The 18,886-nt window shown below is 43.2% G+C and overlaps 1 protein-coding gene across 1 annotated transcript in view; it reads left to right on the plus strand.

Moving 5' to 3' along the window:
* Positions 1-18,886, plus strand: part of MAML3 (mastermind like transcriptional coactivator 3) — a gene marked incomplete at both ends in the record, with an annotated part of 434,127 nt that overhangs the window by 244,999 nt on the left and 170,242 nt on the right. Inside the window, one exon of the mRNA XM_079701944.1 lies at positions 6,612-8,117. Within this exon, the coding sequence (XP_079558070.1) occupies positions 6,612-8,117 (1,506 nt within the window). The remainder of the gene's footprint in view (positions 1-6,611; positions 8,118-18,886) is intronic.

An 18,886-nucleotide genomic window follows, 5' to 3' on the forward strand; every position in this document is an offset into this window, starting at 1 on the left:
TTCAGTCTTGGCAGGTTGTGCATTTCTAAGAATTTATCCATTTCTTCCAGGTTGTCCATTTTATTGGCATAGAATTGCTTGTAGTAATCTCTCATGATCTTTTGTATTTCTGCAGTGTCAGTTGTTACTTCTCCTTTTTCATTTCTAATTCTATTGATTTGAGTCTTCTCCCTTTTTTTCTTGATGAGTCTGGCTAATGGTTTATCAATTTTGTTTATCTTCTCAAAGAACCAGCTTTTAGTTTTATTGATCTTTGCTATCATTTCCTTCATTTCTTTTTCATTTATTTCTGATATGATTTTTATGATTTCTTTCCTTCTGCTAACTTTGGGGTTTTTTTGTTCTTCCTTCTCTAATTGCTTTAGGTGCCAGGTCAGGTTGTTTACTCGAGATGTTTCCTGTTTCTTAAGGTGGGATTGTATTGCTATAAACTTCCCTCTTTGAACTGCTTTTGCTGCATCCCATAGGTTTTGGGTCTTCGTGTCTCCATTGTCATTTGTTTCTAGGTATTTTTTGATTTCCTCTTTGATTTCTTCAGTGATCACTTCTTTATTAAGTAGTGTATTGTTTAGCCTCCATGTGTTTGTATTTTTTACAGATCTTTTCCTGTAATTGATATCTAGTCTCATAGCATTGTGGTTGGAAAAGATACTTGATACAATTTCAATTTTCTTAAATTTACCAAGGCTTGATTTGTGACCCAAGATATGATCTATCCTGGAGAATGTTCCATGAGCACTTGAGAAAAATGTGTATTCTGTTGTTTTTGGATGGAATGTCCTATAAATATCAATTAAGTCCATCTTGTTTAATGTATCATTTAAAGCTTGTGTTTCCTTATTTATTTTCATTTTGGATGATCTGTCCATTGGTGAAAGTGGGGTTTGAAGTCCCCTACTATGAATGTGTTACTGTCGATTTCCCCTTTTATGGCTGCTAGTATTTGCCTTATGTATTGAGGTGCTCCTATGTTGGGTGCATAAATATTTACAATTGTTATATCTTCTTCTTGGATTGATCCCTTGATCATTATGTAGTGTCCTTCTTTGTCTCTTCTAATAGTCTTTATTTTAAAGTCTATTTTGTCTGATATGAGAATTGCTACTCCAGCTTTCTTCTGATTTCCATTTGCATGGAATATCTTTTTCCATCCCCTTACTTTCAGTCTGTATGTGTCTCTAGGTCTGAAGTGGGTCTCTTGTAGACAGCATATATATGGGTCTTGTTTTTGTATCCATTCAGCCAGTCTTTTGGTGGGAGCGTTTAGTCCATTTACATTTAAGGTAATTATCGATATGTTGTTCCGATTCCCATTTTCTTAATTGTTTTGTGTTCATTATTGTAGATATTTTCCTTCTGTTGTGTTTCTCGCCTAGAGAAGTTCCTTTAGCATTTGTTGTAAAGCTGGTTTGGTGGTGCTGAACTCTCTCAGCTTTTGCTTGCCTGTAAAGGTTTTAATTTCTCCATCAAATGTGAATGAGATCCTTGCTGGGTAGAGTAATCTTGGTTGCAGGTTTTTCTCCTTCATCACTTTAAATATGTCCTGCCAGCCCCTTCTGGCTTGTAGAGTTTCTGCTGAAAGATCAGCTGTTAACCTTATGGGGATTCCCTTGTGTGTTATTTGTTGTTTTTCCCTTGCTGCTTTTAATATGTTTTCATTGTGTTTAATTTTTGACAGTTTGACTAATATGTGTCTTGGCGTATTTCTCCTTGGATTTATTCTGTATGGGACTCTCTGTGCCTCCTGGACTTGATTAACTGTTTCCTTTCCCATATTAGGGAAGTTTTCAACTATAATCTCTTCAAATATTTTCTCAGTCCCTTTCTTTTTCTCTTCTTCTTCTGGAACCCTTATAATTCGAATGTTGGTGTGTTTAATGTTGCCCCAGAGGTCTCTGAGACTGTCCTCAGTTCTTTTCATTCTTTTTTCTTTATTCTGCTCTGTAGCAGTTATTTCCAGTACTTTATCTTCCAGGTCAATTATCCGTTCTTTTGCCTCAGTTATTCTGCTATTGATACCTTCTAGAGTATTTTTAATTTCATTTATTGTGTTGCTCATCGTTGATTGATTCATCTTTAGTTCTTCTAGGTCCTTGTTAACTGTTTCTTGCATTTTGTCTATTCTATTTCCAAGATTTTGGATCATCTTTACTATCATTATTCTGAATTCTTTTTCAGGTAGACTGCCTATGTCCTCTTCATTTGTTAGGTCTGGTGGGTTTTTATCTTGCTCCTTCACCTGCTGTGTGTCTTTCTATCTTCTCATTTTGCTTATCTTACTGTGTTTGGGGTCTCCTTTTTGCAGGCTGCAGGTTCATAGTTCCCGTTGTTTTTGGTGTCTGTCCCCAGTGGCTAAGGTTGTTTCAGTGGGTTGTGTAGGCTTCCTGGTGGAGGGGACTAGTGCCTGTGTTCTGGTGGATGAGGCTGGATCTTGTCTTTCTGGTGGACAGGTCCACGTCTGGTGGTGTGTTTTGGGGTGTCTGTGGACTTTTTATGATTTTAGGCAGCCTCTCTGCTAATGGGTGGGGTTGCGTTCCTGTCTTGCTAGTTGTTTGGCATAGGGTGTCTAGCACTGTAGCTTGCTGGTCGTTGAGTGAAGCTGGGTGCTGGTGTTGAGATGGAGATCTCTGGGAGATTTTCGCCATTGGATATTATGTGGAGCTGGGAGGTCTCTTGTGGACCAGTGTCCTGAAGTTGGGTCTCCCACCTCTGTGGCACAGCACTGACTCCTGGCTGCAGCACCAAGAGCCTTTCATCCACAAGGCTCAGAATAAAAGGGAGAAAAAGTAGAAAGAAAGAATTAGTAGAAGTAGAAAGAAAGAAAGAATGGAGGGAGGGAGGGAGGGAGGAAGGAGGGAAGGTAGGAAAAAAGAAAGAGAAGATAAAGTAAAATAGAATAAAGTATGATAAAATATAATAAAGTTATTAAAAGAAAAAATAATTATTAAAAAAAAAGGACGGATAGAACCCTGGGACAAATGGTGGAAGCAAAGCTATACAGACAAAATCTCACACAGAAGCATACACATACGCATTCACAAAAAGAGGAAAAGGGGAAAAAAAATCATAAATCTTGCTCTCAAAGTCCACCTCCTCAATTTGGGATGATTCGTTCTATAAAGGAGGGAAGGAAGGAAGGAAGGAAGGAAGGAAGGAAAGAAAGAAAGAAGATAAAGTAAAATAAAATAAAGTTATTAAAAAGTAATTATTAAGAAAAAAATTTTAAAAAAACGGACGGATAGAACACTAGGACAAATGGTGGAAGCAAAGCTATACTGACAAAATCTCACACAGAAGCATACACATACACACTCACAAAAAGAGGAAAAGGGGAAAAAATCATAAATCTTGTTCTCAAAGTCCACCTCCTCAATTTGGGATGATTCATTGTCTATTCATGTATTCCACAGATGCAGGGTACATCAAGTTGATTGTGGAGCTTTAATCCGCTGCTTCTGAGACTGCTGGGAGAGATTTCCCTTTCTCTTCTTTATTCTCACAGCTCCTGGGTCTCAGTTTTGGATTTGGCCCCGCCTCTACGTGTAGATCGCTGGAGGGCGTCTGTTCTTTGCTCAGACAGGACGGGGTTAAAGGAGCAGCCGCTTAGGAGGCTCCGGCTCACTCCGGCCGCGGGGTGGGAGGGGCACGGAGGGCGGGGCGAGCCTGCGGCGTCAGAGGCCGGCGTGACGTTGCACCAGCCCGAGGCACGCCGTGCGCTCTCCCCGGGAAGCCGTCTCTGGATCCCGGGACCCTGGCAGTGGCGGGCTGTACAGGCCCCCCGGAAGGTAAGTGTGGACAGTGACCTGTGCTCGCACACAGGCCTCTTGGCGGCGGCAGCAGCAGCCCCAGCGTTCCACGCCCGTCTCGGGTCTGTGCTTTTAGCCGCGCCCGCCTCTGGAGTCCGCGCTTTTAGCCAAGGCTCGCGCCCGTCTCTGGAGCTCCTTTAAGTAGCGCTCTTAATCCCCTCTCCTCGCGCACCAGGAAACAAAGAGGGAAGAAAAAGTCTCTTGCCTCTTCGGCAGGTCCAGACTTTTTCCTGGACTCCCTCCCGGCTAGCTGTGGCGCACTAACCCCTGCAGGCTGTGTTCACGCCGCCAACCCCAGTTCTCTCCCTGCGCTGCAACCGAAGCCCGAGCCTCAGCTCCCAGCCCCGCCCGCCCCGGCGGCCGAGCAGACAAGCCTCTCGGGCTGGTGAGTGCCGGTCGGCACCGATCCTCTGTGCGGAAATCTCTCTGCGTTGCCCTCCGCACCCCTTTTGCTGCGCTCTCCTCCGCTACTCCGAAGCTTTCCCCCTCCGCCACCCGCAGTCTCCGCCCGCAAAGGGGCTTCTAGTGTGTGGAAACCTTTCCTCCTTCCTCCCTCCCACTGGCGCAGGTTCCGTCCCTATCCTGTTGTCTCTGGTTTTTCTTTTTTCTTTTGCCTTACCCAGGTACGTGGGGAGTTTCTTGCCTTTTGGGGGGTGTGAGGTCTTCTGCCAGCGTTCAGTAGGTGTTCTGTAGTTGTTATACATGTAGGTGAATTGCAGGTGTATCTGTGGGGAGGAAGGTGATCTCCGCGTCTTACTCTTCCGCCATCTTCCCCCTCCAAGTGCCTGTTTTTTTAAGGTTAACATCCCTGCAGGAGGTGCCGAGGGCGCGGAGCTTTACTTCCTTTAGACCCTGAAGCTGTCATATCTGAACTTGCCACTGTGTTGGAGCTACATTCAAGTATCTGCCATATCTACGATCAGAACCACGGTTTCCTGGTTTGTTCAATAAATAACGTAATTTTCTAGCAGGTTCTACCTAAGATGATGGATTGAGCCAGATCTTGTTTGAAGTCAAATCCCAGTGTGTCCCAGTTGGGACCTTGTTTTCAGAAATTCAGGACACCTGCCAAGCAACTACAGAATGTTTGGTGATTAAAAATAGAAAGTTTAGGAGCAAGGGTTAGACTGGATTTTTACTTAAGAACCTCTTTTGTTTCCTTTTAAAATGGAATTCTCTACTTATGAGAGAAAGGCAATAAAGTAGCACTTCTTAGAATCCCCCAGATTGTCTACGGAAGAGTTTTATTCTACAGGTGGCGCCCGGGGAGCCTTCCCAGTTCCATGTGTGAGTGGGGTGTCAGAGGGGAGCCTGCCGCTCTCGCCCCTTGCTCCTGTGATACGCAGCCCCTCTGGCAAGGATAGGAGAGTGCCCAAGTGGGGCTCTTATGCCTCTTCCCTCCTTCCCCAGGTCACCCTGCCTTGTGCCTTCAGCTCTGCAAAGTTACTGAAACCTCTGTCTAACCCAGTTTGCCTTCCCTTTGTCATCATCCACCAAGCGTTTCCCCCGGGCTTTTCAAAGGAGTCCAGTTAAATGGACACAATACTCTCCAGGGTGAGAGATTCCATTACCAGGAATGTAGAAGCTCAAAGTCAAGCATTCTTTAATGTCAATGGAGTTGTCTCCTGCTCTGATCCAAGCTCACCTCCCTCAGCCCCTGTGAATGAAACAATAGAATCATTCATTTTTGCCACTGTTAACCACTGCTATGAACGTGAACTGAACCCTACCTGCAGCCCCACAGATACACAGTAAGCAAGTCAGCCGTAGCCCTTCTTCTTGGAGCTCACTAAACAGACACTTAAGCAATTGCCCCAAAGTATGGTAGAAGCTATGATGGGGAAGTAGAGGTTGCTTGGAAAAACGTATTCCAGGATTTCCAACCCAGTGCAGGTGGGTCAAAGGAGGTACCTATTGTAGTTGGGGTGAAGGGATGTGAGAGAAGGTTTCCTAGAGGAAGTGAAGTCTAAGCTACAACCTGGAAGATGAGTAGCTATTACCAGGGCATGGGGGAGAAGTATGTTCCAAGAAAAGAAAACGACATGTACTGTGCCTTGGAAGCAGAAGGAAGCTTAAGACCAAACAATGAAGAATCCCAGCACTTAGGAGAGCGAAAGAAGAATACATAAGAGACTGAGAAAGCACAGATGGAGAGAATGGAGGAAATCCAGAAAAGTGTGGTGTCATGGAAACCCATGGAAGCATACTTTTAGAACAGGGCAGGCTACTATGTCACGAAGTGCTGGGAGGTCAAGTAAAATAAGAACCAAAACGAAGTTTCTGGTTATGTTAACCATTAATCTTCATTTCTGTGTTATTCAGTAAATGTGTTAAATTCCGTAATCTTGGAGGATTTTCAGTGTTCTTTAAAGTATTGTTGATTTAATTCCTTAACGTTCTCAAGTCAGATGTGACAAGAACTTAAGATAGGTTTTAGCACCTTTATAGAGCATGACACATTTTGGGCCAAGTCTCACACGTAGCATTCATTTGAAAAATAATAATAAGACGATGCTTCCCAATAGGAGAATTATTGCCTTAACTCTTTCTTTTCTTTTGTTCCACCCTCCAGTCTTTAGTTTGCTTTCTATCTCTTAGCCATGTGAGCTCTGCTTTTGGGCAAAACCTTTTCCCATAGAATTTGAATTGAAGCCTGGCCAATTTTGAAATTGGAAGTATAACATCTTTCTGATGTGTTCTAAACCGTTTAAAAATGAGTTAGTCGCGATGCATACCGCCATGCTTAATGAGTAAGTAAACCATGACTTGGAGATGTAGTCATTCTCTTTCCTGTTTCTTTTCCAGCTCCAAGAGACTGTGAAAAGGAAGTTGGAAGGAGCCCGATCACCACTTAATGGAGACCAGCAGAATGGTGCTTGTGATGGGAGTTTTTCTCCAACTAGCAAGCGAATACGAAAGGACATTCCTACAGGGATGGAAGCCATCAACAATTTGCCCAACAACATGCCACTGCCTTCAGCTTCTCCTCTTCACCAACTTGACCTGAAGCCTTCTTTGCCCTTGCAGAATAGTGGGACTCACACTCCTGGGCTTCTGGAAGATCTGAGTAAGAATGGGAGACTCCCAGAACTTAAAATTCCTGTGAATGGTTGCAGTGACCTGGAGGACAGCTTCACCATCTTGCAGAGCAAGGACCTCAAACAAGAACCTCTAGATGACCCTACTTGCATAGACACATCAGAAACATCTCTTTCGAATCAGAACAAGCTGTTCTCAGACATTAACCTGAATGATCAGGAGTGGCAAGAATTAATAGATGAACTGGCCAACACAGTTCCTGAGGATGACATACAGGACCTGTTCAATGAAGACTTCGAAGAGAAGAAGGAACCAGAGTTCTCGCAGCCGGCCACGGAGACCCCTGTCTCCCAGGAGAGCTCCGGCGCCAAGAGTGACCCGTCTCACTCGCCTTTTGCACACGTCTCCATGGGCTCTCCCCAGGCCCGGCCTTCTTCTTCTGGTCCTCCCTTTTCTACTGTCTCCACGGCCACCAGTTTACCTTCCGTGGCCAGCACTCCTGCGGCCCCCAACCCTGCCAGCTCCCCAGCAAACTGTGCTGTGCAGTCCCCTCAAACTCCAAACCAAGCCCACACTCCAGGCCAGGCTCCACCTCGGCCTGGAAATGGTTATCTCCTTAATCCGGCCGCCGTGCCAGTGGCTGGTGCAGGGTCGGGGCCTGGTGCTGTGCCCGGCTCTGAGCTGTCTCCGGCCGAGCAGCTCAAGCAGATGGCGGCCCAGCAACAGCAAAGGGCCAAACTCCTGCAGCAGAAGCAGCAGCAGCACTCGAATCAGACTGCAAGTTGGTCTCCTTTAGGGCCTCCATCCAGTCCCTATGGAGCAGCTTTCACCGCGGAAAAACCAAATAGCCCAATGATGTACCCCCAAGCCTTTAACAACCAAAATCCTATAGTGCCTCCCATGGCCAACAACCTGCAGAAGACAACAATGAATAACTACCTCCCTCAGAATCACATGAATATGATCAATCAGCAGCCACATAACCTGGGTACAAACTCCTCAAACAAACAGCACAGTATTCTTACTTACGGCAACACTAAGCCTCTGACCCATTTTAATGCAGACTTGAGTCAGAGGATGACGCCCCCGATGGCCAACCCCGGCAAAAACCCCCTGATGCCCTACATCCAGCAGCAACCCCCGCAGCCGCAGCCGCAGCTCCAGGCCCCCAGGGCACACCTGAGTGAGGACCAGAAACGCATGCTTCTCATCAAGCAGAAGGGAGTGATGAATCAGCCCATGGCTTACCCGGCGCTTCCATCCCATGGTCCGGTAAGTGTGAAAGTGGGACGCGCTTGAAGGTGCTCTCGGTGTGCGTTGCAGACCGTCGGCGTGCGTTGCAGACCATCGGCGTGCGTTGCAGACCGTCGACGTGCGGTGCTCCCCGTGCTTCAGTGGCAGGGGGTTAATCACCTGTGGGAATCCTTCTTACATATCCTCATGTAGTTTATACGTTTGTTGGAGGTTTTTTCCTCTTTTTCCTAAGAGATGGGGAAAGGCGGCGCAGTATACTTTCCTGTATTTGAATGCCTGGGAATCGAACTTCTTTTATTCTGGACAGCAGATAAGAAAGTGAAAATGACCTAACATGCTCACTAGGAAGGAAGCAGGCTGTCGAGGTCCCATGACAGAACATGATTCTCCTCCTGTAGCTTCTCTCCCGGGTCATGCGGTCCAGGACTGGGGATGGCGGGAAGGCCAGAGCGTTTAGGGATCTCTACAACCGTCTGAGAAGGTTCTGAACAACCTTGGCCTGTCTCACTGAATTATGAGCCATGGAAATTTGGATTCTTGATGTTCAAAGGTGGGAGAGTTTTCTGTGTTTGCAAAGGGAAGTGGAGGATAGATTTTGGTAGGACCGTGTAACGTTTTAACATTTGTTGATGTACTAGCACCGTTAGAAGCTGTTTCAGCCTCGTGACTTGAGAGTTTAGTAAAACCTCTCCAATTCGTTCAGCTCTGATTCGGGAGAATTTGATGATGACCGTCTCTTAGTGCTGTGTTAAAGTCTCCTCTTTCCCACTGTCTTTCTTCATGACATCCTGGTATCGGGGTGTAGGGCTCTCAGGGATCCATGGTAAAAATAAGTGGCAACCATTGGGGAGTGGACTCGCATTGACAAGCATGGGCTCTCCTCGCCCTGACCAGTGTAGCAAGCAGCCAGCCCTCCTTTAATTTAACACATCATCTGCCTGGCAGGGCGCGAAGGGAAATCCGCGGCTCTACTGATCTTACCCCAACATGGGTGAATTCATGAGCCATCATTTCACTGCCAACTGCTGTCAGTTGTGTAGGCACAATTCTGCGCCTCAGTCCGCCCCGATGCCCACATTTGCATTGCAGTTGGAGACTTTGCAGGAAAGTCTTTGCTTTAGGGGCCCTTGTGCAAACAGGTCCAGACTAGTGCTTGGATAGGCATCCACAGTGGGATGTGTTGGAAGCGCTGGGAAGAAAGGCAGGCAGATCTTGCATCACCAGGCACTGTTTGCATGTGCATCTCCATGTGTGCGCCTTCCCCCAGCCCCCCACCCACCTCCCCAAGCCTGATGGAGGCTGCAGGGCTGGAGGTGGTGCTGGCCTGCAGAGGCCTGAGCTCTGTGGCTTGATGCTTGTCCTTCACAGCCCTTCCAACCCCAAAACCTCGTAGTGGTTTCTTGTCTGCACATGCTGACCGGCTCTAGAGAAATTCTGCCTGGAGAAATAAAACTATAGCTTGGTTGACATCAACGGCAATCAGTCGCTGGTAGAAAAACATCATTGAAATGGGAACTTTTATGTCTTATCTTGGTTTCATTAAAACTCTATATACCATTGGAAAAAGGCAGCATTTTATACATTTCAATATTAAGTTCTGAAGCAGGCAAAAATATAGGCAATACACAAGGATGTTTGTTGTAGCCCAGAGGTTTATGAGATGGCAGGCTGTCAGAATGGTCTGCTCTTAATCTTAAGGCATCTTGTGCTTCTACATCCGCTGTTTTTCACACCAGCTATGCTAGAGTCCTTCCTCCAGACCAGACCAGTGGTTTCAACTCTGCAGACATGTGGGTGCAACGTAAGCCAGCCTCTCTCCCCACCCTCAATTAAATGTCTTTTGAAATTTGCCAGCTTGGGACGAAGCTCCTGTCTTTGCTGGAACATGAATTTTAAAGGTGCTTATTTCAGGTCCTTACGCTTGCCTGGCTATGAGTAACCAAAGCCTTGAGCTGCAGAGGTCACTGAGAAAGCGCTCAGTCAAGTGATGAAGAAACGAAAGTGATGGTTTTCTAGATTAAATCTGTGAGCTCCTTTTCTCCTCCTTCCATCTCACGAGGTGCTTTCAGGATGAACAGGACCTTCCTTATTAGAATAATCATTTCTTAACCTCATAAAGAACCATCAAGCAAAGCATGCTTTTTAATGAAATTATTAACTCACTACTGTTTGAAACAAGCTTCGACATACATATATAAACATGTGACTGTCTTTCTGCAAACATACCATTTATTTCATGCTTTTAACTGATTGTGGAGAAGTATTGACACAGCTCTTGGAATAGTTAATTACACTCTACGCGAGTACATTGCACAAATACAAGCATGAATTACAGGCAAGACATAAAGTATAATTATACATAGGTATAGTTCAAATTTGTTTTCTGCTGTTGCTAGTGAAAATTCACTTTACTCTTTCTTGGCCACAAGGACCATGATGAACGCTTAGTTTTAATGAGTAACTCGAGCACTGAAGCCGATAACACTAGAACATTTATTTCAAGATAATTTTCTTATACAGACGTTTTTTGGGACATTTGCAGCAAACACCATTTCTCTCAGGAACAAATAGAAATTCACTTTGTTCCTGGAGGCTTTGAGGAAGAGGGAGCCAAAAATAGAGAAAAAAAAAAACACAACTTATTTCAAAATTTTGAATATGTTTTATCTGGTAGTTCCACTTCTCAGAATTCACATATTATTTCTTATAATTAGAGAATTGAACAAAGATTTATGTACAAAGGTTATGCTCATGGTTTTACTTATGATTGTGAAAATTAGGACCAAAATAAGCATTTTGGAAAAATGAAAAATATACATGAAAATCATGCTATTAATGAATGATTAATCACATGGAAATGCTCCAAGTATGAGTGAAATGAGCAGATCAAATAACAGCTTGTATGTCACAATCCAAATTGTGTTTTTTAATAGGTATAGAAAAATACTGAATAACTAAAATATTAAGAATGGTATTTCTGGTTGATAAAATTATGAGCAATTACCATTTTCCTCTTTATACTTTTCTTTCATTTATTTGAGTATTTATTGTGTTTTTCTTTTCATCTTAATTGGAGTATAATTAATTTACAATGTTGTGTTAGTTTCTTCTGTACAACAAAGTGAATGAGCTATATGTATACATATATCCCCATATCCCCTCCCTCTTGAGCCTCCCTCCCACCCTCCCTATCCCACCCCTCCAGGTGGTCACAAAACGCCCAGCTGATCTCCCTGTGCTATGCCGCAGCTTCCCACTAGCCATCCATTTTACATTTGGTAGTGTATATATGTCAGTGCTACTCTCTCACTTCATCCCAGCTTCCCTTTCCCCGCTCTGTGTCCTCAAGTCCGTTCTCTATGTCTGCGTCTTTATTCCTGTCCTGCCACTAGGTTCATTAGTGCCGTTTCTTTAGATTCTGTATATATGCTTTAGCATACGCTATTTGTTTTTCTCTTTCTGACTCACTTCACTCTGTATGACAGACTCTAGGTCCATCCACCTCATTACAAATAACTCAGTTTCATTCCTTTTTATGGCTGAGTAGTATTCCACTGTATATATGTGCCACATCTTCTTTATCCATTCATCTGTTGATGGACATTTAGATTGCTTCCATGTCCTGGCTATTGTAAATAGTGCTGCAGTGAACATTGTGGTACATGTATCTTTTTGAGAAATCCTCTTTATACTTTACTTAGTTTTTTTAATGTTCCATCATACATGTATGTTTAATTCTACCACTAGGAAAAAAATGTTTTTAAGGAAGGAAAATACCTTATTTTTTAAATGTTTACATTCTACTAATTTTTTTTCAAAAAATCCTTAGTTATCCAATTTTCCAGGAGGATTGAGGTGATACCATTACTTTCTATTCATTTACATATATGAGTTGTGAATCCCTCCTCTAGGAGATAGTTCAACCCCCTTCTCCCCACACTTCACTCTCTTTTCCTTTCTCTCTCCACATCCCCTGTCATTCCTTACGATCTTCTCTTAATTCGTATGAAAATCAGCTAAAATAGTGACAATGAAAATATTACTAAAATTTCCACCATTATAAGCTTTCAACTCTTCTCTGAGTTATGTTCTTGTTATTATTTCTTTGATCATTTCTCCCCTCCCTTTTCTCCTTTTCCACTTTCTGGAACTTCTCTTCATCATGTATTGGACCTTCTGGATTGCTCTCTAATTTTTAAAATATGTGTTTCTGTGATGAAATAACCAGAACTTACTTTGGTTGTGTCTATTATGTTTTCCTGATCTTGTTTCTCAAGGACAGGATCTCTCTCTCTCTCTCCGTTTTTACTAATTTTTGTATAGTACAGAATGCTGTGTCTTAAACATAAGGAAGTTTCATAAGTCATTTGATGGCAATGATCAAAGTTTGGACCAAAAATATGTTTACAGTTGATTATCAGCTCCAATGGGGAGAGTGTTAGCACAGATAACACAGAGCTGCCATTGAGATCAAATAGAAAAACTGGAAAGGCAAGTCTAAAAAGAATCCTTTGATAGGAGGTGGTTATCTTGAACCAGTGGAACAACAGTGAGATTGCTGGGATGGCAAACTCTGTCTCTGTGTCCGACAAGCGAAAAAACAATGGAGCAACTATGAAAGAAGTAAATCAAAAGCAAATAACTGCTTTCTGATCAAGGAAGGGTACAGGGATACCCAGAGCCCAAGAATAATTCCTACGGGGAAGAGGGGAAAGTGAATGATTTCCAAAATGTGATGTTAATTTTTACTAGTTGCAATCATAGGACTAGATAAATCATAGACACTTTGCTACTTTATTCTTCATATGTGTGTTTTCTGTGTGTGGCTGGGTGTATCATAATGAGTCCATATATGCTTATATTTTACAGAATGTTTTCCCCTTTCAATTTTATTTTACCAAAGTCTGTTGGGTCTCCTGTGAGGTATATTATTATAAGCTTTGGAGCCATAAAAATCTCCACAGAAGGATGAGAGCTCCAGTATTCACAGGCATCGTGGAAATCTCTTTGAAGATACATTTTTCTTAACCTTAAAAACTTGGTGGGCTTCCCTGGTGGCGCAGTGGTTGAGAGTCCGCCTGCCGATGCAGGGGACACAGGTTCGTGCCCCGGTCCGGGAAGATCCCACATGCCGCGGAGCAGCTGGGCCCGTGAGCCATGGCTGTTGAGCCTGCGTGTCCGGAGCCTGTGCTCTGCAACGGGAGAGGCCACAACAGTGAGAGGCCCGTGTACCGCAAAAAAAAAAAACAAAAAACAAAAAAACTTGGTGCCTCTTTGTTTAGTTTTTGTAAATTATGTATTGTTTATTTTATCCAGATTATACACGACCTAGTTCAGAAAATCAAATAGTACTATAAGGCTTATCATGAGAAAGAGCAGCCCCCTGCTTCCTCCCCTCCATTCTAATTTCTGCTTCCCAAAGGCAGTTGCTTCAATTCATGAAGTTGTTTTCTCTCATTTATCTCCATAAACTGCTGTTCCTCAATATTTCAATTGTTCGATTCTGTAAAAGACAAGGATTTAACTCACTTACACTGCCTCCTCACAAACCCCCTCCACACACCACCTCTCTTTTTCTCTTCGCATACTCTCAGTAGAACTCAGTATATCACAAATTATGATTTTGAAAGTATTGCATATTTACATGGCTGACTTTTGCATAGTGCCTCACAGTTTAGCTACGTAGTATACTATGGTTATATTTCCTTTCTTGTATAACCTTCTGTTTTCTCTGGAATTTATAACTGCCTCTTTTTTTTTTTCTTTTTTTTTTTTGGCGGTATGCAGGCCTCTCACAGTTGTGGCCTCTCCCGTTGCGGAGCACAGGCTCTGGACGCGCAAGCTCAGTGGCCATGGCTCACGGGCCCAGCCGCTCCCCGGCATGTGGGATCTTCCCGGACCGGGGCACGAACCCACGTCCCCTGCATTGGCAGGCGAACTCTCAACCACTGCGCCACCAGGGAAGCCCTGACTGCCTCTTTTTTTAACTGCACCTACTTTCAGTCTATCCTCACCCCTTCTGACCGTGTACAACTTTCATTATGATCAAGTACATCAAATATCCTGTTTTTTATTATTTTCTTTTTTTCTCTCTCTCCCTCTTTCTCTCCTTCCCTCCCTCTCCTCCCACCTCCTACTTCCCTCTCTCTCTTTCTCCTTCTCTCTCTCTCCCTCTCCCTCTCTTTCTTTCTTTCCTTCGGTGTCTCTCCTGAAGGCTTATATGCTCTTGTGCCAATATTCTTCTGTCCTACATTTTCTTGGTCTGCCGCTTAACTGAAGTCATACAACTGCCTTTCACCATCATTCTTGGAATATTTCACCCCCTTCCGTGTTGCATTATCTGTTTTTCTTGATCCCTCCTCCTCGTCTTTCTCGGCTTAGTCCCTTAAATTGGCGGAGCACATCCTCAGAGCTTCTTAAGAAATGGTGCACAGGACACTTTTTATGAAGATGATTTTTGAAAATGTCTTTATCCTAACATTTGACTCATAGTTTGCCAGATGTAGAATTATAGTCAAGAAAACATATTCCATCCAAATTGTAAAGGCATTTCTTCACCATCCTGTGGCTTTCATACTGCTGAGAAGTCCAGTGACATTTGGATACACACTCTATGTGTATAACCTGTTTTGTCACTCTGAGAGCTTTTCACATCTTCTTTTATCCCTGAAATTTCTTGATGATATGCTTTAATATAGCCCTTTTTCATTCACTATGTCTGGTACTGTGACCTTTTTTTTTTTTTTTTAAATTTGGAACTGTGTCCTTAAGATATGTTCTTGTATTATTTCTTTGATCATTTCTCCCTTCCCTTTTCTCTTCTTTTTAACTTTCTGGAACTTTTATTCATCATGTATCAGACCTCCTGGATTGTTCTCTAATTTTCATATCTTTTCAATTTTCCATATCTTTGTCCTTTCGTTCTACATTCTGTGAGATTTTCTTAACTTTATGCTCCAACTCTAAAATTAAACATTTTATTTTATTTATCACATTTTTAATTTCCATAAGTTCTTCCTTGTTCTCTGATTTACCCTTTTTCGATCTAAAGCTATTAATTATCATTTTAAAATTAAGTTTTCTTGTACGCCCTGCTTTGTCTCTGTTTCTCCTAAGCACCATTTTCCATATGCTCATTTTATTTTTCTTTCTTTCACATTGAAAGCTTTTCTCACATGTTTGTTTATTTAAAGGGTGAGGCACGATAAAGCTAACTAGTTGCTCTGTGCGCTTAGATAGGACTTGTCAAATGTTGGGCTTCACTGTAGGGGGATTGAGCTAGAACCCAGCCACTTCACTGGGCCAGTGTCTACAGATTTTTCCCCCCAGGGCCAGTCAGAAAAGACTCCCTGAACTTCGTTACAGAGAGTTGTAAATCTAGAGGCCGGCTTTCAGGAGCTGAGCAGAGGAAGGGAATCGGCAGGTGGTGGTGATGGTGAGAGGTATCTCAGTAAATACTTTGTAGACTTTCACTTAATTTCCCTGTTTTGTATGGCTCCTCAGCCCACCCTCAGCCAGGGCTGGGATGCAGGATTCCAGAGTTTTGTGGCTTCACCTCTCCCCACTCCTTCTTCCAGTCTGGGGTTGTGTGTCTGGTCCACCTCTTCATTAAACAGAACTTTAGCCAATTTTCCTTTTGTGTGCACCCCACACCTCCCACCCTGGCGTTCAGAGGTGCTTCTGACTCCTGAGATTTTACAGCATCCTTTAACTTGACCCCTCTTGCTTTATTTCTGGCTTCCCCACTGCCGGATTAGATTTAGCTTTCCCTAAACAGCTCAGTCACTCACCACTCAGCCATCTGATTTTCATCTTCCAGAATTTTGTTGACACCCTGGATGGCTATTTCCATCTCCCACCCTCTTTGTTTTTGGACGCTTATGTCATTTTTATTCCTTTATTGTCACTATACCAGGGAGTAGTAAAATCCAAGACAAATGTGGATGTTCAGTCTACCAGAGGCTTCCTTGGCGACTTTCAACACCTTTCTATCTGAATATCGAATACTGTCCGATATTGAAATTTATATGTTACAGCGTATTTCACATTGTTGCTTCTAACATTTTGGGCTTTAATAGAGCTGATTTCATGAATGCTAAAGTGCTCTCTTGACATAAAATTTACATGTCAAATACATGTGTTCAGAAAGACAGCAGTGTCAACATTACCATCATGCTATTTTAGAGTAAGATCTGGTGGTTATAACCATTGAGTAGTTTTTAGAATCTTGAAAATATTGACTTACTTCAAGGACTATAGAAACAATTTAAGTTCCATGACCCTGACTAAGCCAATAGCATCTGGCAACTCAGATGCAAGGTAAAATATTGACAGAACCCTCATCACTGACTTAATCCAGGGCCTCCCAGCTGAGGGGAAACCCGTGGGCAGAAGCACTACCAGATTCCAGATAATAAATGAAATGTTCCAATTCATGGGTATAATAGGTCATTTGCATCCACATACTGGCATATTTTGAAAATCCTGATTGATATTCTGTCAGAGTCTTAGAAATATGAGGCTAAGAGTAAACAGCAGAAAAAGAAAAGTTTTAGGAAAGGAATTCATTTTATAATAGTACTGTGGAAGAAAGAGGTTTTAATTAGCCCCCTATGAGAATAGTCTTTAAAGGTTTTGTGGGATGAGAATATTCTTACTTACTGAGGGAGCTTACAACCCATCAGACAGTGGTTCTGAAACTTTTGTGGGCCTAAGAATCACCTGGGGAAATCATTCAAGATACAGGGGATCAGATTCCACTGCCAAAGGTGCACAATCAGTAGGTCTACGATGAGGCTTGGGAAGGTGGATGTTAATAAGCAATCCACCACCATTTTCTATTGGAGAAATAGTACATAAGGTAACTGGAACTACAGTTAAAACAACCTATGTTTATTTCATTGCTCAGTATTTGCATATGCTTAAATTATTGTCCGTGGAACTATAAATTCTGCAAGGTCTCCGACTTGTATCATTTGGAGTAAGATGGAAAAGTTAGGGTACTCTGCGCTTCCTGGATTTCTTTTTCTTTTTTAGGATAGAGTGATTTTTTTAAGAGCTCAAATCCTGTGGATCCTGGCTATGTTTTGTAAATCATAGAATTACTCCTCTTGTTTCTCTCAATAGGACAAAGCAGGTCATCCTCTATGCCCCCCGCCACCGTGGTGAAGGGTGGAATTTCCCTTTGTCTCCCAGAGAGCGGGTTGGCCATTCAGTCCTCTGTTTCAGGACCTGCTGAGGGCCCAGCCTTGTGTGTGCCCAGCTGCTTTCTCAGGATCTGTAGAGAGTGCCATGGCATGGAAAGTGCACATATTAAAGGAAGCACAAGGCTTACTGAGGACCTCTTTTAGGACATCTTCCTCAGGGCAAGACTGCTGGCAGGCACATCAGGAGGGTCACAACTTGAGGTTCTGTTTTCTGACGCTGTTACATCAAGAATGGCATCCAAGCACCTTTCCCAGATGTTCCTGGGCTTTGCGGAGGTGTTGCCTTGGCCACATGCTATGTTTAATTCTACTTCCTGAGTCTTAGATTCCCTTCCTTGCAAAGTCGTTCACTGAACCCTAAGCCCCGGCCCAGTGCTCCCACTGGGCTCCCAGTGCATTCACCCGTAAGAGAGTAGATCTGGCTTTATTTTTACCCTGACAGGAGCCTACTAGCCTAAGGGTCTATCACAAGTATATAAAATTGTGAAACCTGACCAGGCAAACCCTCCTCAAGTGTATTCACTCCTAAAATTCTTAGAATTCTAAATATAGACTAAGAAGATATATCAAAATAATATCATCTACAGTGTCTGGCAGTCTGGTTGGGGAGATGAGGAGGCTTATGAACAAGTAAATACAAGGCAACAAGTGGTTAAGTGCCATCTTACTAAATTCTACATTAAGGCTCATGGGCAGAGAGAGGCGATGGTCAGGACTGCCAAGAGTGGAAAGGAGAAGCCTCCAAGGGGGAGGTAAGCCTTGAGGCAGACCAAGGATAGGTAGGAGTTGGATGCGTTGAAGGTGGTGGAAAGACATTCTGGTGCAGGCAAGGGGTTGTTCCTTAAGAGCTGATACAGGGCTTCCCTGGTGGCGCAGTGGTTGAGAGTCCGCCTGCCGATGCAGGGGACACAGGTTCGTGCCTTGGTCCGGGAAGATCCCACATGCCGCGGAGCGGCTGGGCCCATGAGCCATGGCTGCTGAGCCTGCGCGTCCGGAGAGGGAGAGGCAATGGGAGAGGCCACAACAGTGAGAGGCCCGCGTACCGCAAAAAAAAAAAAGAGATGATACAGATTCTGGCCAGTCTGGAGGGAATGTTACCGTTGGAGAATAGTGAAGTGAAAGGCGTGGGAGAACAGCTAGCGGACCTTCTACTATTTGAAGTAGGAGACAGTAAGAATCTCGATCTGGATGTAGCATTTAAATTTTAAGGAAAAACAGACACAGCAGCATTTAGAGGAAAGGAATAACAGAACTTGGTGATTGAATATATGAGATGAAAGGGAAATGAATCAAATATTTATGACCATAAGGTTCAATATTAGGGTAGTATAATAGTTTCTGAAAGATGATAAGCATGTCATATATACATCTAAATATCAAAACTTATTTGTATTTAAAAGCAACTCAAACAGTTGTTATTATTTATCTTATTCTGCTGATTTGTATCTCTCATTTGCTAAGGTACAGGTTCCACGCTCTGCAATAGGGTGAAGCAAGCACATAGCACTTTTTTAAAAGTTTGTGTTAAATTGAGCCACAATAGCTTCTCCTGTGTTTTGTAGTTGGGCTTTTTGTTTTTAC

This window comes from Hyperoodon ampullatus (assembly GCF_949752795.1).
Source record: "Hyperoodon ampullatus genome assembly, chromosome: 1".
Lineage (NCBI taxonomy): Eukaryota > Metazoa > Chordata > Mammalia > Artiodactyla > Ziphiidae > Hyperoodon > Hyperoodon ampullatus.